This window comes from Cupressus sempervirens, chromosome 2 (genome assembly GCF_028749045.1).
Source record: "Cupressus sempervirens isolate cs-2001-9-10 chromosome 2, ASM2874904v1, whole genome shotgun sequence".
In the NCBI taxonomy this organism is placed as follows: domain Eukaryota; kingdom Viridiplantae; phylum Streptophyta; class Pinopsida; order Cupressales; family Cupressaceae; genus Cupressus; species Cupressus sempervirens.
In genome coordinates this window covers 91736730-91761415 of record NC_143119.1, presented here as the reverse complement: position 1 = coordinate 91761415, position 24686 = coordinate 91736730, and the positions used below count along the sequence as shown (strand labels likewise).

The following is a 24686-nucleotide window of genomic DNA, read 5'->3' as shown; positions in this document are numbered from 1 at the left end:
AAAAAAAAAAAAAAAAATTTAAGATTTTCCAAAACAATTAAATTTAACAAATTTGTTTTTGAAAATGTTCAAGTTTATAAAATTATATCCAATTTCCAAAATCCGTTTGAGTCCAAAATTTTGCAAATTTATTCTACCGAATTTTGTTCTAACCACCGAAAAATGTTGTCTTCGAAATTTGTTTGGCCTAAGGATAAAATTACATGTTCTGGAAAACAAGTTTTGCACTGGGTGAAAAAATAAATGCAACTGCATCCCTCCTGGCCCGAAGGCGTCCAAGATGTAAAATTTTCAAATCAAAAACCTTTGGACCAACCCAAAAAATTCGCTAAGGCAACTGAAAAAATTCCAAAAAAATTTGCGAAAATTGCCAAGGCTTGCCCGAAAAAGGGGTTCCCCAAAGTTTTGGGGCGATGGTGCGAAAACCTCACAACAAGTGGTGACATAATTTTCTTCAAAGCTCTTCTTGATCATTTCTAGGAAGAAATGTTTTTTGATGCCCATATTTGTTATAGAAGCATTTTTCGTGCGATGATATAATTTTGGAGTAACTTTTATCCCTTGTTTCTGTGGTCTCAAGTTATAGGGCCTTTAAGGTTTTATCTCAAGGAGATGTGGATCAAAGGCACTTACTAGGGCATGGACAGATTCTAATAGTCCTCAATAAATAGTTAATTTAATCTTCTTTCGGTAATCTTAGGGTCCATGACCAATATCCTTCGGAATTCCTCCACTGTCTTCTATGAACCCTTGTCTTAGTTAAGTCAATTCCTTAAAATATCGCGGAGTGCTTTTCGTCAAATCTTTCTATGAGTCTTTGAGTGAATTTGTTGTATATGGTTATATTTTGGTGACATTGAGCAATCAAGCTATGGTGCCACCATTCGTTTGCAACCCCTTCCAAATTTTAGATGACAAATTTGATGACTAAGAGACATATATGTGTCCACGTTTTGGGTTCATGAATAGGCGTCAACTTTCCCTTATCCATCAAAGTTAGGGAGAGCCATTTTATCCAATTTATGATGTAAATCTTTATTAGGCTGACCCCTCTCTCTTCTAGGGTTGCTTCTTGTTCCAACCTCACAATATTCACTAAATGGAATATTTCTCCTGACTTTAGGGTCAAGTCTTGAATAAGCTTCAACATATTCATCTAAGCTTTGGATTGGTGTATCAATGTCTTCTTCCTCTCTTGCTGGCCCTTCTTTATAGGTAAGTTCAGTCTTGTTATCCTAGGTGCTGACCATAGCTGAGCTCTATTATTATTTCCTGAATCATTGGAAGTGGCACCCCCCTCATTAGCTTGGTTGACTCTAGGAGTGCTAACTGAGTTGTTGCTATTTTGAAAGATTTGTAGGGTAACTGAGTCGTCTTCTCATTTTTCTCCATGAAAGCTCAAGTTTTTCTTTCACTGTGGTCCATGGAAACCCTCAATTCGTCTCCTAGTTGTGCCCCCATTGTATGATTTTGAGTAGAGTGATTGTTTGCTGCAAGTTTCTTTCTCAATCCGTCTAGTACCCTTAAAGTTCTTTGGCTCGTACCACTGAAATGTCCCCTTTTGGGGTGTCCAATGATATAATATATTAACTAGAGTATTCTTCCATTAAATTACATAATAGCAATTGAACCTAGGAAAATAATCAATTAACATTAAACAAATGATCAAAATGATTCCTATGCATTTGGGTCTGCCTTACAGGTTTTTCCAACAGCCAACCATATTAGGGGTTTGATGGCAAACCAAGACACTGTTCCCACAACTAAGCTTAAGGGCGCACAACATCCATCCAAGACAATTCAACCTTCTAGCCCACAAGGAAATCAACTTGGGGTGGTCCACTTAATCGAGGCAAACAGTACTACTGCATCTCACTACCACTGATCCTTACTGATTCCATATCTGATTGCTTATAGGAAAATCAATTGATTGATTACTAATTCTAAGAATCTTGATGGATGAGCAAGTTAATAAATCTATTCTTTACCTATTTCACAAACTAATAAATATTGGAATCAAACATGTGGTGTACCAATTACTTCCAACAATATAATTGTCTTCTGTATCTTACTGTCTTATAATTCAGTATATTATTTCTTTATAATTGCAATTTCTTACTGCCTTATTATCCAGATCAGATCTCTATATCTTGATTATTTGATGCCTTTTTTAATTGAGTTTTCTCTTTTTATAGCTCACTTTGTGGAGGTATCACACTCTTTGACCACTAATGCTCTTTTGAAATTGTTACAACCCTTCATCCTAATCACTGTTTTGTTTGATAAGAAATGCCAACCATTATCAAAATCGCTATTGCTACCCTTGTTCAGGTATACAAATTGCTTTATATCAGGAAGGTAGTTGGCCAGAGTTCTTTATATATTAATTGCTGTTTGATTACATAATTAGTGCCCTTTCTAATACAACTTTGATCACCACTTTACTTTATCTTGGTCAGCCTTTTTAGTATGTAGCAATCGCAATTTATTGGGATTGCTGTGTATTTGTGCACCTTACCTTGTTATTGTCTGGTCGACTAGTGTAACATAACCTTCTGCTGGCTTTTCTTGTGATGCGATGAGCTGTATATATATAATTCAGTTTTTCCTCTTTTTTTCATCAGTCTTATTTCTGGCGGGTGCATGACAAAAAGCTGCACAATTTACAATTTGGGCAAAAATTGGAAGATACATATGCTGGCTTTGGCAAGCCATTCAAAGCAACCATGCAAGTATTAAATTGGAATAAAGAAATGCAAATCCTGGCAGCTTTGCCATCCAATGTACGTTACAATGCCAGTATAGAATCTGTAAATATTGATCAGAGATCTGGTGGTAAACCTTCCAATATATACTGACAATACAAATGCAAAATATGTTGGCTATGCCTTATAGATTGAAACGACTCTTATCGAATTGACAGAGAACCATCTAGTTTTGATAAGAAATCATTGTGATATTGAAATGATCGTAATAAATCTGATCTAAACAACGAAAATGTTAATGCTAAAATCAAGGTAATGCTTTGAATAACAAAGATATGAAGAAATGTCAATTACCAATGGACGTGTCCAGCTGTGGAGGCAAAATGGAAACCAATCGATTATTATATACTATAACTATAACTGATATTAAATGAAGTTGTCTCTGTTTGATATACCTTCTTCTGTAATCCTCAAATGGCTGGTCAAAATACTGATAATGATCTACCAAATACACAGAATCTGCCCAGATTGAAATAACACTATCTGCAGACTCAAATGCCTGTCCAAATATCACCAGAAAAACTGTTAAAACTGATAAGCTATAAACAGAAAGGTATGACCTCTTCGATAAATGGTGTGGCTGAAAACAAACCTAGGATATTGCACCAAACTGCATTATATCTATTAGAAATGTTATGGATGGTATTACAACTGACAATGCAAACCAAATGTGCAGCGATTTCTTCCCAGATTGACACAATTAGGTATAAAGGATGATGTGGTAGCAAAGATTAGTAACAAATTCCAGTAATGTGATTCCTTTTATGCAGTAGGTGGAAGAAGATATATTGGCTGCATAAAATAGCTGTGACTAAATTATAAATGCAAATAATTGATTTCATACTAGGCAGCTAGAATTAAAAAGTCTAAAACAGTATATATTGCCCGATGACCATCCCTTAACGATTACTCAGATGATTGACATACAAATCGTGTGGCCATATTATCATATTAGTAGCAATTCAATTTTTTCTAAGAACTAAATATCTGATAACTTCATCAATATAAAATCTATAAAAACTTGAAATATTTGCTCAACTGCTACCACTGGGAAAATGTGAATATTAAACACTGAAGAAACCTTCAAGGCTAGAACTCGTATCTTTTCAGCACACTGGTGGTCCATGAATGGAATCACTTTGATGGTAATGAGGGTTTTAACTTTTTACCCTCAAATCCAAACTCTATGGCAAACAAGTTATCTTTGGAGATAGGTGAGTTTTCTTCTTCAAATCCATTTTGTCAAAGAGTTTTTCGTCCTATGCCAGAAAAATGAACATAAAGAGTTCAATCTCATAAATTGGGTTTTATTCACAGACAGTAGATGGCCCTTTTCTTTATCTAGGTCCTTTTAGAACCTTTTGAAAGAATCTAATATTATTTTTTCTTTTGTTCCATTTCCTTCCAAAACTCGATTAGAATGGGTCTAGATTTTTTTTTTATAAACATTGATTTTTTGTCCTATTCCTAGTGACACTTTATAAAACTTTAATTAGAAAACATTAGCATATGAATATAACGTAAAGTTAGTTTTTGGAAGGGGTCACTCACAATCACTGAAATTTTGTTGTCTGCAGGCTATAATACTGAAAATCCAAAAATTCCCACTCAATGTGGGCACCATTTTCATCTTGGCTGTATATATGAATGGAATGAAAGAAGTAAAAACTGTCCTGTCTGTGATAAGGTATCTTTCTGGCGTGGGCATTGTTTTCATATTTTTATTTCATGTTTTTTAAAGATTAACAGTTTCAAAAAATGTTACTATTTATTCAAGCAACACAGAAGTCCTAGAAATATGCAAATGCTCAATTTATGAACAGTTTTCTTTCAATTTCAAATAAATATGTTAACTGCTGCAGGCAATATGATATGCATTTAACATGTGTTGTAAGCTTTGTCTAAAAGGTTCATATTATATGCTTTCATGCAAGAGAAAATAATAAAAGATGAATAAAAATATTAAGATGCATCTCAGAATTTTAATCATATTAAAATGGTACATCTCAGAATTCTCACAATATAAAAGAAGATGCGGCTCATAGTGCGGTTTGGTGCCTTTGTTTTGGACACAAAGCTGTACACTTAATTCTATGTTTGTAAATATGTATACCATTTGCCAATTTTCAGGGGCCTCATAGTATACGCAAGCCTTCTAGTGCAAGAGGCATGATATGTGTGTCACTAAATAAATACAGGAGTGTTTTGAATTATACAGAATGGGGAATGTATCTAAGGTTTTAGAAAGATTTAATTGTTGATAAACTCTTTAGGAGTATTAAATAAATGAAGTCCTCTGGCATCATAGAAAGTCTGTGTTTACCATACAAGGTAAACGAATACTTATCGCATTAAGTTATTAAAATGTAACACAAAACAGAATACTTTATTCATATAAGCAGTATGCAACAATTACAATGATAATGATATCCAATAGTCCATTCGGACGATGTACATATACCAAAGTAACAAGAATCGGAATCGGATCGGAATCAGCAAGGCCGAATCAAATCGTGAATCGGCCATGAATCGGAATCGAATCGGCCATGAATCGGAAAATTTATAAAACCCTTGAAATTTAGTGAGTAACTTATTTCATAAACCCTTTATCGCTGATTCGATTCACCGATTCACAAAAAATCGTTTGGCTTGAATCGAATCGCCGAATCGCGTGAATCGCATGAATCGCCGTGATTCTTGGAACTATGACATATACTTTCCCTAAGGGGTGACTCAACTGTCACGTTCCATTTCGGATACAACTCTACACATGAGCTACAATAGTTTTTATCGACAACATCGTCCCCCCAAAAAGTAAAGTCGTCTTTGGGCGACAAAATAGAGACAACTTTTACAACAAAACTCAAGCTATAACCTAAACAACTAATTACATCAAGATTTAGACAACTAAGAAGAGGGATGCATCCTTGGTGTAGTAGACATTCATGCTCTAAGCTCTTCTAGCTTTGCTCTAGCTCACGCACTTGTCTAGTCCGTATCTTCAAATCTGCTTCAGCCGCCATTTGAATCTCCAAAGTTGTTTGCATCATCTCAACAATCTCTCCAAATTCTGTCTCCTCCTCTATTGCCACTTGCTGTAGCTGATTCTGCCGGGCCAAAAATGTTGTCCTCTTAGATTCCCAGGCCGCTCTCTCCAACTCCCGAGTTGCCTTTTTTTGCAGCTAGTTTTGCTTTTTAATTGCTGCTAACTTGGTAGCTGACTCCTCCCGAGCCCTTTCTGCCATTGCTTGGTCTGCCTGGCTCCTCCGAAGGGCATAATAAGCATCCTTGTATATCCGGGCTAACTCTTGAGTCAAAGCCTTTATGCGGCTCTCCCTAACTGACTCTCTCGTGTTGGCCCAATCCTTTTGCATTGCTGAAGTCGCGACTTTGGGCCACTCGCGCTCCTCAAAGTATATTGAAAAGGTAGTTGGGCACCCTACTCTCATGAGGGATTTGACGTGCTCTAGCTCCTTTACTACTGAATCCAAGGCCTGTGTCTATGCAGAGGCCATTGCTCGGCGAGCCTGAGTTGCCATATTAGTAATAAATGCCTCCACACCCTCTCCTATTGATGCATCTGGCCCCACTATAGGCTACTTGGTGCCCATAGCCGTCTTAACTGCCTCTACCATCCGCTCAATAGTGCTCTCTATAGAGAAGTGTGGTATTCCATTGGTCTGTGTCGGGTGACTCTTTTCCACCTGTGTCTGTAGAGGATCTCCTTCTGGGGATACTTCTTGGACAGGTGTGAGGATGCCTGTTGCCCGTGGGGCTGGTATACGGTTAAACCTTGTACTTGAGTATGTGCTCAACCTCTGAGATTTACTTTCTATATTCAACTCCTTAGGCATTGCTAGCAATGTTGCATCTATCGTAACCACTACGTCCAAGTCCACTACATCCAAATGAACACCGGGCTTCCTCAAACCCTTGCTTGCCGGTATCTCCATCACTCCCTCTAGAGTGTCCATCTCCTCATCCAGTATATCTCAACCCCTACCTTTGGTACGACTGGCAAAGTCTCTCCGATAACCCCTTTAGGTAACCCCATGGCTACCTCCGATACGACTATATCAGGCATTGCTATATCGACTGAAGGATCGGTACTCCCTAAAGGTGCTGATGGCTGGGATGCTGGCCATGCTGATGGCTGGGGTGCTACGGTGACCAATGTCATGACAACAAGCTGCCTAAACTGTTCGAACCTAGGAATGTGAATGCTTGCGGGAACTAAGTGCGAGTGGGAGGTAGCTGTGAGGGTCCTTAGAAATAGTAGTGGCAGTGCTGTAATAACTTAGACTTCCTCCTCATCATCCTTGTCCTCCACTTCCTCCTCTGAGTCGTTAGTGTCCTCGGAAGATGTGTCCTGTCTCCCACTATACATGTTCACATGTTCAGAACTTTCTACCTCCTGTCGCATCCTTTTCTGTCTGATGTCCTTCTGCCCTCTGAGAGTACCAAGATGCCTCTACTACATAATCGGTGGCTCCCCTAGTTCTGTTGGACTTGGCTCGATCCCCAACCTATCGTTGGGTATCATCCGTGTGGTAGCATTGAGGAATAGGTTGATGGCGTAGTGTGGCATGCAAAATGTTTTGTGTTGCAGCAATATAAACTCCTGCATGCACTCAGCTAGTAAGGATGTCCAATCATACACTATGCCATTCATGATATTGTTCATTATGGTCACCTTCAGAAATGATATGTCTGATGCCTTACTCGGACCAGTGAGTCTACTTTTTGCTAAGTTCATTAGACAACGCCAATGTCCTTCTAGCACATCAAATTTCTTTAACCCTCTTGCCTTCGATGAATCCATTAATGCTTCGCTTTCTGCCTTCGGCCATTTCCCACATACTAATTCAACCAACTGCTCCTTAGTTTTCCGGTTGAGTTTCTTTGGTTTATTATTGATTTTCCTTCCTCCTTGCACGTGACTTGGTATGCCGAATATCCTGGTGAAGCCTGTGGCTCGAAAAGATATCACCAAATTCTATCCTAGATAAGGAAATGAGCATATTCATGAGAACCTGTCGTAGGTTTCTAGCATGGTACAAAGAAACCCCTCAAAGTCACAAATGTAGAATACTGGCATCCGCAACACCCATTCCACCTATGCCCTCCGTATGCTGTCCTTTGCAAAGTGATCATTTAGAGCCTCTTGCCACCATTTTCTACACTCCAGTCCGTTCAAACCCTCGAATGCCACATTTTGAGGTGTGAGATGTGTTGTTGTAGCCGGCTATGCCTTAGCTTTCTTTTTGCTTGTTTGCCTGCAATACGTACACCTGATGGTAAAGATTGAACATTCTTGTTCATTGTGTTGCTTGATGAATCCTCTTCTAGTTTCTTCTTCCATGTTCTCTTTCTGGCTGAATGCATATTGTTACCTCTTTTGTCTTTTTGTGTGAAGGATACAAAAACGGTTAAGTCAATTTTTGGAATCCTTCGTACAACTTATCCTGATGGCTCTTTTGATGCCATACGGCTTGGGGATAGTCCTCTGAAATTTGTTTCTTCTGTGTTGGTATGGCTGTATAACCTCTTTAATCCTCACTTTATTTGCATCTATACTTGTGTCCATGCTACTTTGTTTTTGGCCCTTTCCTTGGCTGTACAGTGTACAATGATTTGTGGATGCTGGTCTAGGCTCTCTTTTTTTCAATCCCGCACAGTAGGGTTATACTTTGTAGATCTACATGCCCGTGTACGGAAGTACTCTTTCAATGTGTGACTATTAATGTTTACTCTATATGTTCCTTCCTTAATCTCATGACCGTACGGTTTTTATCTCCTTAGTAGCTGTACGGTGTAGACTTATCTTACTTTGCTAAGTCGGTATAGTATAGTACTATATTGTTCTAAATGTGCAAGTCCGTATGGTATTCCACTTTGTTCTTCCTTTTAACCATGCTGTATACTCCTATTTGTGCTTGCTGTACGGTGAACTCCTGTTCTCCTGCTTTGCTGGATGGTGGTTTCGTCCTCTCCTATCTTGCCGTATGGTGGTCATTTTGACTACCCATCTTGCTTCCTATGTTTCTCTATGGTTCTTTGTTTAAATCTCATCCTTCTCTCCTAAGCTATACAGTATTCAACATTGTTATTCCTGCTTCTTCGAGTTCGAACAGTGGTATGATGTATAGCCCTCTATAACCATACTTCTCCTAGTCGTATGATGCCATCTTTCTTCTAACCAATGGCTTTACAGTATCTCTTGTAGGGTCTTGAAGACCGTATAGTGGTTGCTTAACTCGTGGTTTCTTACTCTGACCATACGGGGTTGCTTCCTCTGATTGTACGGGTCACATTTGTTTCTCTTGTTGTGCGGTGGTTTCTTGTCACATTACTTTATGCCATACGACTCTATGACCGTTTAGGCTCTAACATACATTATCTACCGTATGGGCTCCTTTTGTCTTTTGAATGGCCGTACTATGGGAATGTGCTTTACTTGTACATTCTTTATTATTTACATTTATTTTACACATACATTATTGCTTATTATTTTTATACTCTCTCCGAGTTGTTTGTTTGCCAAGGCATGCTATTTGTTTCATGATAGACTTTAAACTTCGACCCGTTTAGTGCATCGGGCACTTCCTTCCAATCGATCATTTACAGTTTTATTGTTCCATTATCACTGACTTTGCAAATTTTATATGGCCCGACCCATTTCACTTTAAATTTGCTTGGTTTGATCTCGTTGCACCCATTATACTTTAACACTAGTTGGCTCGATTGAAACTTGTTCAACTTCAAGTGCTTGTCATGCCATGCCTTACGCCTGTCCTGTGTAACTTCCGTGGCCCATTGTGCCTGCAGTCGTCGCTCATTAAGTTTATTTAAAGTATACAATCTTTCCCTCAGACTTTCCATATCTCCTAGTTTGTTTTCGGTTGCGATCCTTAAACTTGGTACCATGAATACCTTCAATACCCTAGCCTCCTATCCATACATCAAAGGAAACAAAGTGTGTCCCATGATTACCTTGTATAAAGTATGGTACACCCATAACGCTGATGGTATCTTTTCTTCCCAATCTTCTCCTTCTACTGCGCAAGATTTATATATTACTCTGATTAAGATTTTATTTGTAGCTTCTGCTTGTCCATTTTCTCTTGGATAGTGTAGGCTCGATAAGAAATGGTATATCTTGAATTGTGTGGTGAGTAGTCGATTGACGTGATTGACAAAATGTCCCCCACGGTCCCTTGTGAATTGTAGCGGAATTCCATACCTTGTGATGATTTGCTCGTAAATGAATTTCGTTGTGCTTACTGTAGAGTTGTCAGGTAGGGCCTGTGCCTCTACGACTTGGTAAGGTATTTCGTCGCTACCACGATGTACCTGCATCTTCTAGTTTTACTTACTCTGAGGGGTCCGACAAAGTCCAACACTCATCATTCAAATAACTCCTGTGTGTGTGAAGGGTTGAGGCATGAAATCCCTCTTTAGTGATTTTCCATCCCTTTGACATGTGTCGCATGCAACAACCCATTCCTTGGTGTCATGTACAGTTGGCTACCATAAACTTGCTGAAAGTATCTCCTGCGCAATTGTATCTGACCCCATGTGTCCTCTTGGTCCTTCATGTGCTTCCCTCAAAACCTTTAGTATTTCTTGTTCTAGAACACACCGTCTTAAAATCTAGAAGAGTCCCATCTTATATAGCAACCCATTGATCAACTGAAATGTTTGACTCCTCAGCACTAGTTTCCTACTTTGTTTGATAGCATTTCCCTAAGAAACTGTCCTATCGAAAGATATTCCCTGATACTTGTGTACCAGGATGGTAGTATGACAATCTAGAATAGTTGTGTCAGGGAAATCGTCATTAACTCCCTCCGGTGGTTCTCTTGATTTGATTCTTGATAAATGGTCCGTGCTCACATGGCTTTTTCCAAGCCATACCACAATTTTGAATGTGAACTCCTGTAATAGTAATAGCCATCTGCTTATCCTTCCATGGATGATCGGCTTGTTCACGAGATATAGCAGTGCTTGATGATCCACATAAAATACGAACGTCGCTAGTAGATGTCTAAATTTATGTACGACGTATACCATTCCAAGTGCTTGTCGCTTTGTTGTATTGTAATTCTTCTCTGCTTTAGATAGTAGTCTACTCACAAAGTACACTGGATGATCCAATCCGTGATCACCTGTCTATGCCAATGTTGCTCCAATTGCATAATTCAATGTGTCGACATGAACATGAAACTCTTTATCCTAGTTCGGATAAGCTAGGATAGGCGTTGTAGCTAGTCTTGTTTTCAATCCTTCGAAAGCTTCATTTTGCTTTGTATCCCATTTGTAAGGTTCTCCCTTGCAGGTTAGTTTGTCAAGCAGGTAGGATATTTTCGCAAAGCCCTTGATGAATCTTTGGTAATATCCAATATGTTTGAGGAACGATTTTACCTTTGTTACATCCGTCGACGGCGGCATTTCCAAGATTACTCGGACTTTGTCAGGATCTGTCTTTAATCTTGCTTTGCATACTATGTGCTCTAGTAGCTTCCCTTGCGGTACCATGAATCTGCACTTCTTCAGATTCAGTGCCAGTCTCACGTGGTTGCATCTTTCTATGCATTCTCTGAGTGTGGTTATATGCGTGTCCTCCGCACTAAAAAGTTGACCAATCGTCCAGAAATGCCTTGAAATTCCCAACTGACATCTTATCAAATATGTGCAAGATAATTCTTTGAAATATTGTTGGATCATTGCATAGTCCAAATGACATCCTATTGTAGGCATATACTCCATCTTCAACTATTAGGGTTGTTTTAAGCCTATCTTCTTTCGTGATAGATATCTGGTTGTATCCAGATAATCCATCCATAAATGAATAGATTTCATGCCTCGTAACTTCTTCCAAAATACTATTGGTGAATGGTTTCGGGAACATATCCTTCATCGTTACTGCATTTAGGCATCAAAAGTCCACACATATTCTTGTCTGAGTGGTGTCCTTCTTCAGAGATATCACAATCGGTGATACCCACTCACTCATCTGCACCCTAAAAATAATGCCTGCTTCAAGCATTCAGTTGATCTCATCAGTAATCCGTGTAGCATAGTTTTTGTTCATCTAGTACAACCACTTCCATACGGGTATTGCTCCTTCTATTAGTGGTATATAGTGGATGCATAGTTTCAACGGTACCCTTTTCAAGTCCTTATGCGTTCACGCGAATACGTCCTTATATTCCATGAATATTTTGAATGTTGCCTCTTTCAGGACTGGATTCCAATCGTCTCCCACAAATATATTTTTCGGATTGGCCTCATCCCCTAAGTTTATCATTTTTATTGTAGGCTCTTCGTGCTTAATAGGTTTTTCTTCACTAAACGTATGCACAAGCGTTTCATCTATCTGTGCTTCTCCTTCCTTCACTTCGCTATACTCCTTTGGAAATTCATTCTCTTCATTTCCCTCTTCAACCCCTAACATGTTACAGCTTGGAAAGAGCTTGTAGTTCTCCATTTGCCAATGCAGTACGCCGTTCACCGAGTCTAGGTCGTCATCGCTAGACCCTCCTTCCAATCTCAATATTCCCTCTTCGTCAGGTTCCATTATTTTCTTCCCCTTGTTGTAACCTTTGCCTTTGCCTTCGCCTTCGGAATTTGACGATGCTACCTCTCCTACCATCTGTGTGTGTAGGTCGATTACAAATCTTTGGCGTCGTACCCTTTTCTTTTTACTGATATGACCACAAGATCCAATAAGAATGGTTGTGTCCCGATGGTTACAGGTTGCGTCATCAAGGTCTGTAAAGGCTTGATCCCGTGCTGATCGACGGTGAGTAGTTGAAATGTAGGTGGCCACAATGTAGGTTGCTCCAACTTCTTCCATACATCTTCTGGTAGTACATTTACTCCTGATACCCATCTCTACTACTGCAGGATGTCTTCCCTTAGTGAGTGCCAGTAGCATTGGGTTTGTCACGGTCATTCTGCTGCCATCTTTTGCTATCTCTTTTGTTGCTTTCGGGAGTAGTGTCATTTTTAGTATCGCAATTTGTAGCTGAGGCATTGTAAGGAGGTCATTTTGTTTCATAGGAACTTCCATTTGCATTACCTTCCACATAATATTTTGTTCTGCCAAGTTCCTCTTTGAGGTGTTGACAATGTCTTTTGTTTGTGATTTCTTGACTTCCATTTGTTTTTCTAATTCTGCTTGTGCTTGTTGCAACCTTTTCTTTTTCTTTTTTGCATATGGATACGTTGCCTTCTTTGCTTTCTTGTGAGTGATGGCTAATGTCTCCTCCTCACATGTTTCTATACTTAACAAGTTCACCTCTTGCTTAGGGCATTTTGAATCCTAGTGGTCTTCTGAACCACACCATCTGCACAACAGTTGTGGTGTTTCCTTCGTGGTACAGTCTCTGGCGAAGTGTCCCTAGAGATTGCATGCACTACATTGTATCATCGACCATCCACTTGAGTCGTATTGTATCCGACTTTGCCCCCCATTATTGTTATTATTATTATTATTGTTACTTGTGAGGTTTTCACACCATTACCCCAAAATTTTTGGGGACCCCTTTTCGAGCAAGCCTTGGCAATTTTCACGAGTGTTGGAATTTTTTCAGTTGCATTAGCAAGATTTGGAGCGATCCAGAGTTTTTTGAATTGACAATTTTTACACCTTCGATGCCTTCAGGCTAGGAGGGGATTTAGTTTGTTTTTACCTGGTGCTAAACTTGATTTTTGTGAACATGTAATCTTGTCCTTAGGCCTAACAGGTTTCATATAATAACAATTTTTTCGATGGTTAAAATGATATTGGTAGGATAAAATTGCAAATTTTGCACTTAGACTAATTTTTGAAAATTTGATATAATTGTATAAGCTTGAGCATTTTCAAAATGAATTTGTTAAATTTAGTTGTTTTGGAAATCTTGAAATTTTTTGGTGAAAAGAAGTCTTGATAGTGAAATTGTATTTAGAGTTTGAATTTCGATTGCCAGAAAAAGGATTTATGTTTGTTAAAAAATTGAAATTGCATTGTGAAATTGAAATCGGATTAAATTGCAAAATCTCATTAATTGGGTTGAAATTTTGCCTAGAAGATTTTAAAAATGTTAAAGAAAATTGGTAATTTGGAATTAAAAATTGATCTTGGCTTGCTAGATTCAATTTTAATGATATTTTAACTGCCAAAACTTTGTGAAATGAAAATTTTGACATCTCTTAGGCTTACCTTGTTTCTATTTTGCAAATTTGGCTCAAACTGGCAATTAAAAGGGCTAATTTCACTATGGGGCTTGGTTATTTTCACATTTTATTTAAAACTGAGCCATCTTTGGAGGTTTCAGTTAATTTTTGTTTCCCTCCAGCTAGGTCGGTCCACTCTGGAGATCAACTAGAGGATATAAGAATGGGCTTCCCTCCTCTTATTTCCTCATTCATTTCATCTCCTCTTCCTTGGTTGTGTGAATTTCTCCTCTAGCTGGGCGAATTCTTCCTTAGCAGCGATTTTTGGGGTCAGATTTTCCATTCTTTGGCAGCAATTTTCTTCCTTCAAGTTGGACGATTTCTGCCCTAAGGCGATTTTGGAGTTGTAGTTCAGATTTTTGCAAGGTTGGGTGATTTTTTTGAGGTCTGAGATTTCCTTTGGCTGCGAATTCTTCGTCCAGCTATGGCAATTTTTATTTGGTGAAGAGGCAAAGCAATATAACATCTGATTTTTTGCATTTGTGGGCGAGTTTGGGAAGTCGAAATTCTAATTTAGGGCAGATTTTGCAAGCAATTCATTTGCTAGGGCATCATATTTTGCAAGGAGGATTGAAATATCTGAGATGAGATCTGAATTTAAAGGGGCCCGATTATTGGTAGAAGGTAGATTTATGGTAAGATTCTCATTCATTTTTAGAGGTGAAGATTGGTTTTAAAGGCAGATTTTATTCATTGTTCCTACTTGGTTCATTTCCCTTATATTCTTCTTGAACTTTTCATCCACCACTTCATCATTTCCATTGATAGGCTGAAGTTGGGAGATATAAGTGTAGATTTCATGATAGGTCACATGGAGAGGCAGAAAAAAGCTAGACTACCCTAGGATTGAAGTTTGGAGATTGATAAGGGTAGAGATACGATTTGGAGAGGTAGAAATAAGCTAGATTCCATCGATAGAAAGAAGTTTGGAGATTGATAAGTGTAGTTTATATCATTTAGAACGAAAGGGCAGAAATAAGTGTTTAGGATGGTAGATGTTAGTGCAAGCAAGAACCCAAAGGGAACAAATACCAAAAAAGACAAGGAAGATATGATGCCTAAGACCACCTTCTTCTTGGAAGTGAGGCAAATAAGTGACCAATATCGACACGGTGAACATGGTATAGTTGAAGAATAGATTGAAGGACGATCCCCCATGGCGAAGATCTACAAGAGCGTAATTGTACACTCGACGACTTTCCCTCCTACCTTGCCTTGTCCGAAATTGGTAATGGAGTGTGCTTCCCGATTTGCTATTGTTACCAAGTCCATCATGTTTGATGAAGGGAAGAGAGTGTTGGCTGACATCAATGGACAAGTGGTCGAAGAAATATTCAATATTCCTCAGCATAAAGGCATGACAGTGGTAATGATGGATCAGACAACCAAGTTCTTTCAAGATAATCAGGAGGCCTACTTCATTCATCTAAAGCAGAATTGGTTACACGAAGGCAAGAAGGGAGTTACCAAGTCGTCAAAGCTCACCAAGTCAGATTTCAAATTAGAGTATGACAACCTTATTGTGCTTCTCAGCCGAATCATGGGCATGGCTCAAGGTATGCAATTATAGAACTAGATGTATTATTTTATTGATGAGATTGAAAATGGAAAGAGAAAATTTGATTGGGCTAGAATTATAAGTGAAAATTTAGAGTTGCAACTTAGGACAGTGCATAATCAAAAGCAATTCTATATGGGATCCTATCTTTTCTATCTGATTGCGAGACTATATGAAAATCGTGGACTTAAGGCCTTAGGAGTGATTGGCAATGGGCCGGGGCAATGTTTGGTGCATGAGTGTTATCCACAGCTTCATTTGCACAACACCAAAGATTATAAGATGTTTTACAACACCTTTGCCATGTAGTCGGTAAGAATATTATAAGGGACACTTGCTAGGAGGCTCTCATTGGAAGTGAAAGCAAAAGTTTAGAAGTATGGGAGTTGGTTCATCCAATTTCCCCAATTCACATATATTAGAGTGGTAGGAAGTACAGTTTGTCCCAAGAGACTTCCAAGGTACCCACCCGAGAAGATAGTTTTGATGGAGTTGGCTAGGCAACTTGAGCATTATGACAAGATGATGAAACTTAAAGGTGAGATAGGGATTACCTTCTCATTTGGAATAGGCAATGATACTTGCCCCAATCTTGTCGCCTTTATAGTTGCAAAGGAGTTAGAATGGTATCATCTAGGATGGTATAGAGCAAGAGGGGGATTTGATCCTAATGGTCTTATCAAGACATCTCACAAAAACACATTCAAACATATTTCTACCATAGAAGACTTTTGGGCTAATGCACAGGATGACTTTCATGTGAGGAAACTAGCTTTCTCAAGATTGTTAGCGAGCATGATGAGGGCAATCAGATGGAGAGGCCTTGATATTCTTGATCAACTGGAAGATGATGAAAATGTGCTAAGAGAAGATTATGATACAGTGGATGGAATAGAGTTGGGTCTAGTGGATTGGGATGATCATCAAGATCCTTCCTTAGAGGCAGTTACAAGGACAATTGATCTACACACCGAGTCATGGTATAATGAGAAGTCAAGGCAATTGCAAAGTCAGAAGACACACCTTGCCTATGAGAAGATGAAACCAAAAGAAGAAGGTCCAGTAGAGTCAATCAGACAGAAAGATGGGGGCAATAGCTAGCAACAAAGAGCAATTAAGGGCAAGAAGATAAATTTGGAGGTTGAGAAAGTAAAGAACATTAGGAGCCTCCAACGAAGAGACATAATGCAACATCGTTAGGGGAGAGCATGATTGAGGCTAGGAGCCAAGAGATTATTACAAGTGGACAAAGGGTCTCAGTAGAGGTGAGTTCTGATTCATAATCAAGTGGTTACAATGATAGTATCGAGTACTCTCCTCTCTTGGAGAACTAGCATGGAGATGGTATGACAGTCATTAGTGAAGAAGAGGATAGGCCAATTGATATTGAGGAAATAAGCCAGGCGCCTGAGACCATTGGTGATGCTTTGTTAGTCAAACCGAATCCAGATTTGGGGAGATGCACTGCACCGCTATGGTTAAGGCAAATGCTTATGCCCAGAGGCGAGGTGGTGATTGTCCGAACAGTTGAAGATATTCAAGGGTTAGTGGCAAAGGAAGATAGTGAGAAACAAAAACAAATTGCAAAAATGGTGACAAAGGTAATCAAGAGCGATGATGAGAGTCACTGAAAAGTTCAGATTGCTATACCAAAGGTTAGTAAGGCAGTGGATGAGATTGTAGCTTAGGAGTATGAGATAGTAGAACTTGGGAAGAATCACAGATGACATGGAGTGTGAGGAGATCCAGGAAGGCATGATTTCAATTAGAGAAAGGTTGAGGAAGGCAAATGAGAGGATTGTAAAGTTGGAGGCCGAAAACAAGTATTGGAGAGATTGCTAGCTTATCCAACAGTTGCATTAGGCAGCCATTCCGCAAGACAGTGAGAGCAACGTAGAAGAGATATCGGCTCAGTTGCACGAAATCAAAGATTGGATCAGTGATGTAATTTAGGATGGGCAAAATTTCTTGCCTTTATCTCGACATTCAGGTCATTAGTGGCTATTAGAGACATAATCAGAACATTTGAAGGGGAGTGGAAGAATTTCCTTCCAGTCAAGGACTAGCCATTCTTGGGCTACGAGCATTTATTGGGCTACCGGAGAAATATTTGGAAAGAACCAAGTTGGGGGATCAAGGAGGAATGAGATGGTGGAGTCTTGGTATGTTGCCTTGACCATCAGATTGAGGATACTTGAGGAGATACAGAACGAGATTGCACAGAACAGCCCAAGCGTTGACACTTCCATTTCAATCATGTTGTGCAATGTTGGGGTTGCACTTGATTTTGAAGATATCAAAGAGGAGAATGTCAATGAGACAGAGTTTGGATCAAGATTGGATAAGTTTGGGAAGGTTGCCATCAAGAAGAAGCATTTGGGCACCCTTGCCTCCCTCATTGCCTTTATCGAATATGTGAAAGAATATGAGAAGGATCATGAGAAGACGTTGCAAGTAGCGAGCAACATGATGAATTCACTGAGCTCAGGATGAAGCACACGCCTTGCCCTCCCATGAAGGAAGTTAACGATAGGCTAGCCAAGTTCATTGCCTTGGGTAAAAAGATGAAAGAAAAGGGTAGAATTATATTAGAGGATCATTTGATGTAAGCTCAAGTAGAAAATTCTCCTTCTTGGGTAGGATAGGTGTTTGATTTTGATTGGCTACCATTTTGGTGCCTTCTCATTGGTTGCCACTTTTCCTTTTTTTAATTGGTCCATTGATGAGGTGGCATTTTCTCATTGGCCGATGGTGTGACAACCCTAATTAGTGTTTCTGGGATTTGATCTGGATCATTGATTTTGCCTCTTAATCTCTACCATTGTTTGTAATTTTGGCCCCTATATAAGGCCATTTGCTCTTATTTGTAAAAGGTCAAAGAAAATTGTTGCTTAAGATAATACCAAAATTGCTTTTCTTATCATTATTGTGACTTGCATGGTGAGAAGAACACTTGGTGTTATTGCATTGTTTCTACTTCCAATAGTTAAAGTTAAATTTCTTTGAAGTTGTTAAAGTAGATTTCTTTTCAAGAAAGTTGTTAAGCAAGAGTAAGAATAGATGGATAGTTGTATGGTGATATTAGTGGATGTTTGATAGAGATCCATAAACTAGGCCACTAGCATCCTGATGGCTTGTTAGAAAGCCTTGTGTGGTAATCAATTTTTTTTCCCCTTGAATCATTGCATCTATGGAGGTAGAGCCACCAGTAAGCTTTCATCAAATTTGATCTCCGTTCATTTGCTAATCTTTCCATTCATAGGAGTAGAAGTAGAGTAGTAAGCAATTAGTGGTTGGAGTAGTTGAAAGTGAAAGTGATCAAGGAGAAAAGAACAAGTCAAGCAAAGTGAGGTACCACCAAGTTATCTTCGAATGAATAATTAAGCTTGCCTACATGATTAACCAACAAATCACATTAATATAACTGAGTTAGTATCCACAAGTGTAAGGAACCTTGGAGTTTTCTCATGTTCTTCATGAGTACTTACTTTTCAAGAGAGGGTTGAGTGTTTGATATTCCATATCAAGTATTCAATTGCTATATGTTATATAGTGGTACAAAACGGACATCAACATTACTGCCCCGTCCGTGCTGGTTATTGTTACAGTACCCTCCTGAGGTTGCGTCATTATTCATGTTCGTTCATGCTTTTGTAGTCGACACTTCCTGCATTAGTAACACTTGCTGATGTCCCTTCTTTTTTATATTGAATGGGCATTCCTTGGTAGAATGTCCCTCAATTTGGCAGATATTGCGAAATTGTATCTTTGGGTAGGAGCCCTTTGTGTGGCCCTCCTTACAATCTATACACAACAGTTCCCCTTTCACTGAGTCAGGATTCTTTTTCAGATATTTGAACTCCTTCATAATCTATGATATGTACTTCTGCAATGCTCAAACCTTCTTACTTGACTCTTCATCACTGCTGCTTCTTTCGGAAGATGAATCGTCTGAGTTTGACGATTTGTTTTTCTTCATTTTGCTCATTTTCTACTCACTCTCCATATCCATGCCCGATTATATGCATCTATTTATGACGCTCGAGGTATAATTTTCATCTTTTTCTTCAATGTCGCTCATAGCGCTTCAACAAACCACCTTTCTTTAATCCGTCAGCTGGTTGGCTTTCCATTTTCCGCACCAGCTCCTTCAGCCTTCTTGCATATACATGGATTGTTTCATTCTTTCCCTGTTTTGTACTATATATTTCTGCTACTATTTCGTTATCATCCCTCAGTAGTCAGAATTCTGCCATGAATTCTTTCTTGACGTTCGGCCATGTTAATTTTTGAGGATTGGTATGTGAAAACTAATCAATCGCTATATCCCATAGGCTCTCCGGAAACTGTAGCAAACGAATTTTCATAACCAATTTAAAACTCCTAATGATTTGATTTTATAAGTAGTTGATTCCATTTCACATGACAATAACTTCTATTAACTGAATATAACTATGATAAAAGTAACTGTTTCTAATCTAACTGTATTTCATGTTCAGCTAATATAACGAGGACGAAAAATAAATAAATATACATTGCTAACAATTTAACCATTTCTAATTGATAACATATTCAGTTGAAAGAATAAAGTAACGACTAACTTTCTTAACTGAATTTATATCAACTAAAATAAACATTTATTCAATGTAAATGACAAATAGATGCGCCTTCTCCGACTTAAGGCATCTGCCACATTGTTTTCCTTGCCTTTAATATATTATGTTGAACTCGTAATCTGCTAAAAATTCCAACCACCTCCTTTCTTTAGCATTTAGATTCAGTTGGGTGAAGATATATTTCAAATCATGATGATCAGATCTAAGTTCAAAAGGTTTTCCAATTAAGTAATGTCTCCACATTTGCAAGGCATGCACAATAGCTACTAGTTCAAGATCATGGGGTGCGTAATTCTGTTCATAGTTTTTCAGTTTCCTAGATTTAATAAGCAATAACCTATTCATCTTGCATTAACACACCTCCTAATCCTTCTTCAGATGCATCTGTTATAACTACGAACTGCTTTTGTGGATCAGGTACCTTTAATATGGGTGCTGTAGTTAGTTTTTCTTTCAAAAACTCAAAGGCTGATTGACATTTTTTTATCTAGATAAATTTCTTCCCCTTCCTCTGAAGCGATGTGATCAGATAGGCTATCGTTGAGAAATTTCTGACAAATTTTATATAGAATCCTGCTAATCCCATAAAGCTTCTGACCTCTGATACATTTCTAGGTATAGGCCATTCCTTAATTGCTTTTATTTTTTATGGATCTACTGCTATGCCCTGAGCTGATATAATGTACCCTAAATACTGAATTTCCTTTCGATAAAAAACACACTTAGATAATTTCCCATACAGTTTATGTTCTCTTAATCTTTGCAAAACTATTTCTAAATGCCTTTGATGTTCTTCCTCGTTCTTAGAATAGATCAAAATATCATCTATAAAGACCAATACAAACTTATCCAGGCAGTCTTGAAATATGTTGTTCACTAAGTTCATAAAAGCTGTTGGGGAATTGGTTAAGCCGAATGGCAATACTGTAAACTCGTAATGTCCATACCTAGTTCTGAATGCGGTTTTATGTATATCCTCGTCCTTTATACGAAGCTGGTGGTAACCTGACCTCAAATCAAGTTTTGAAAACACTGTCGTGCCCTTCATTTGATCAAAGAGATCATCTATTCTAGGCAGTTGGTACTGGTTTTTGATAGTAACTTTATTGAGCATTCTGTAATCTATACATAATCTCATGGTTCTATTCTTCTTTCTCACAAACAATACTGGGGCTCCCCATGTTGAGACACTGATCTGGATTAGTTTTTTATCTAACATGTCCTGAAGTTGTATCTGTAATTCCATTAATTCTGTAGTTGTCATCCTATATGGTGTCCGAGATATGGGTTCTGCTCTAGGTATCAAATCTATGGTAAAATCAAAGGCTCGGGAAGGGGGCAGTCCAGGAAGTTCTTTAGGAAACACATCTTGATAATTCTTTAAATAGGGATATTTTTCCTCGAAAGATTCTTTTAACTTTTCTTTGATTTCCCCATCCTCATAAATATAGTTGTCTCCATAAGTGGTGGTTTTAGATTCTCTTGTGTCCTCAATCCTGACTGCAAAAATCTCACAGCCCTTTCTTCCATATCTTTAAAGTTGCATTGCAAAAATCTGTTTTAATTTATCATCTACATAGTTTAGAGTTTTGACAAGACAATCTACCTTGGCCTTATGTTCACTGAGCCAATTGATTCCTATGATAATGTTGTAAGACCCAAGAGGTGCTACATACAAATTCAATTCTGTTGAAAAATTTGGGAAGTCAACCCAAGCTTCAAACAGGTACTACTCTACCTTAGCCCTTGATTGGTTTACATATTCGACTATCCATGGTTTTGCCATAAAGCTAGATTTTTTTAGAAACCTACTTAATAGTCTAGGTGATATAAAACATTTAGAAGCTCCAGTATCAATTAAAATGGACACAGGGTTTCTGTAGATCTTACCCGGAGTTTCAATAGAGCCTATCTGCTGTTTTGCCTGCCTATTATCTAGGGCTGCATGAATCCTTTGCTGAAAGACTTGCTGTTGTTGCGGAAGAGGTGGTCATTGTGGCTGATTGGTGTTGGGTTTATTGGGACACTTACTAGCATAATTATCTCCTTCACAGGTGAAGCATCCTACAAGTGGTCCCTTTTTTTCATTATTCTTGTTATTCTTATTTGCATTGAAATTACCTTTAACATCCTTAACCCCATTTCCCTTTGACTTTGGTTTGTTGTACTTGAAATCCTTAAATTGTCTTTTTTTGGTTAAAAAATTAGCACCCTTTGAATTCCAGGTTGTTTTTCTCTTATTGTCTCGGATAGAGTCATCCTTCTTGATTTTGTGTTCTTGCCAAACAACCTTCTTTAGAGCTTCTTCCATGGTTTAAGGAGTGAGAACATCAACAGCTCCACCTATTCTATTTTTCAAACCCATAATGAATTTTCTCACTTTCAGATTAGTATCCTGTTGATACGGTGGTACATACTTTAACAGTTGGGTGAACTTCTCCCAGTACTTATGTATTGACAGGTCTCCTTGCTCTAAGTTTTGGAAGTCTAAAAGTTTCTGATCATAAAAGGTTTGATGCAGCCAGCGGTTCCTGAAAATGTTTACAAATTTTTTCCAAGTGATCTCAGTGGTTTTTATATTGCAGCTTTTCTGTTGAAATGATATATTCCCCAAACAACTTTTGAGGTTTCAGAGAAATTCCTAATTTCAAAATGTTGTGCCATTTTAGTTAACCAAGCTTCTACTTCCTCCCCCGACTCAGAACCGGAAAACTTGGGTGGTTTAATTTTCTTAATATCTGTTGACAAATCAGCCACTATTTCTTGTTTTTTTTTTTTTTTTTTTTTTGATTGTTTGGGTGAGGAGGTTTTGTTGTTATGCTCGAAAACTTCTATCTCTGCTCTAAGAGGAGGTGAGGATTGAGTTAACTCGTGGTTCTGCCCCATTTGGGCTGCCATTTCGTTCATTCTTCTTTCCATGTTTTCCAACTTCAGTTGCGTTTCTTGCAAGATTTGAAGGAACAAGTCCTTAGGAGACTAAGTGTTCTGACGAATTATGCCTTGATCTACAACCTTCTCGTTGCTATTCATTTTATGTTTATTATTTTGACCTGTTAATTTACAAATTTGTGTCAATTAAGTGGATTTAAAAAAAAATTCACAAATAGAGAGAAAAAAAAAAGTCTTGCAAATGCATGAACATATGAATTAATAACCTTAATACTTTGTTGCATCACTTAGAGCAACCTTATTTACAATATTTTCCTTGATTGAGGATGTTTACATCAAAATATTTTATTCTTGCTTCACAACACTTAATTTTGGCTCAGATTGGTACATATCTCGCATCCTCCAGGATCTGTGAAACTGCAAAAGAGGATTGCTCTGTCGAGCGTTTCAGGTTTGAATCAACTTGTTTCTATATGCTGCCTTACTAGTAGGAGTCCATTTGACTCTTTCTTTCTTCATCCGTTGTATTGCTTGGTTCAGAGTTACGTTATCTTGGGGTATGGAGCAACAGGTGTAGTCGTATTTTGGCATGTTTTTGATTAAGGAGAAATAGGATGTCAAGTCTTCTTGCGGGGTGTTTTACGTACTTGCATCCTGTGCAATCAGTCTATAACTTTTAGTTTTTCATAGAAGGTAGTGTGCCCTAGGTTTAGTGTCGAGCCCAACGCTTTGATACCATATATAACAAATGAATTTTCATAACTAATTTAAAACTCCTAATGATTTGATTTTATAAGTAGTTGATTCCATTTCACATGACAATGACTTCTATTAACTGAATATAACTATGATAAAAGTAACTGTTTCTAATCTAACTGTATTTCATGTTCAGCTGATATAACAAGAATGAAAAATAAATATAGATACATTGCTAACAATTTAACCATTTCTAACTGACAACATATTCAACTGAAAGAATAAAGTAACAACTAACTTTCTTAATTGAATTTATATCAATTGAAATAAACATTTATTCAATGTAAATGACAAATATTTACTCTTTTTGAAAAATAAAACTGTCTAATTATTCCTACTAAAGGATTAAAAAGTAAAAGTGTAAAAGAAACATACAGTAATAACGGAAGAATTCTTTATCTGGTTGTTCAAGCTTTGGAATTGGTGAGGGAGAAGCAAACATAGGATTAACCTCCCAACCCCGGACCATACTTATCCCCACACATCCTAACTTATTAGAATGACCCTCCCTACCTCGAGATCGGGCTTGGGATGTTCTTCAATCTAGCCTTCTGAGCTATCGGGTGGTTTGAGTGCCCAATCAGTTATACCTATATAACTAATGTCTACGGACAAACAAGTGATCTCAAGATTGACACATATGCCTATAAACTACCTTGGCCAATTATTTCAGATGAATTCATGGATCCGATCACCACCACTCGACTTGACAACATATTTCATTACCAGAACAAGCATGAGCTACAAATTATTCATTATTTAGATGTTCATGTTTGATTTCATTATTGGTTCTTGCAGGTTAATTCCACCTCTTTACCATTTTATGGCTTCTATGTCGGGTGAATCCTAGGTGCCTGAAAGATTATGATCATTCTGTTA

At 38.1% G+C, this 24686-nt stretch overlaps 1 protein-coding gene across 6 annotated transcripts in view; it reads left to right on the top strand.

Moving 5' to 3' along the window:
• The window catches only part of LOC149571182 (E3 ubiquitin-protein ligase At3g02290-like), a 99594-nt gene that overhangs the window by 28826 nt on the left and 46082 nt on the right, over positions 1 to 24686 (top strand). For all 6 annotated transcript variants that reach the window (XM_089812755.1, XM_089812753.1, XM_089812751.1 and 3 more), the window contains exon 4: positions 4343 to 4452. In XM_089812755.1, the coding sequence (XP_089668881.1) occupies positions 4343 to 4452 (110 nt within the window). The remainder of the gene's footprint in view (positions 1 to 4342; positions 4453 to 24686) is intronic.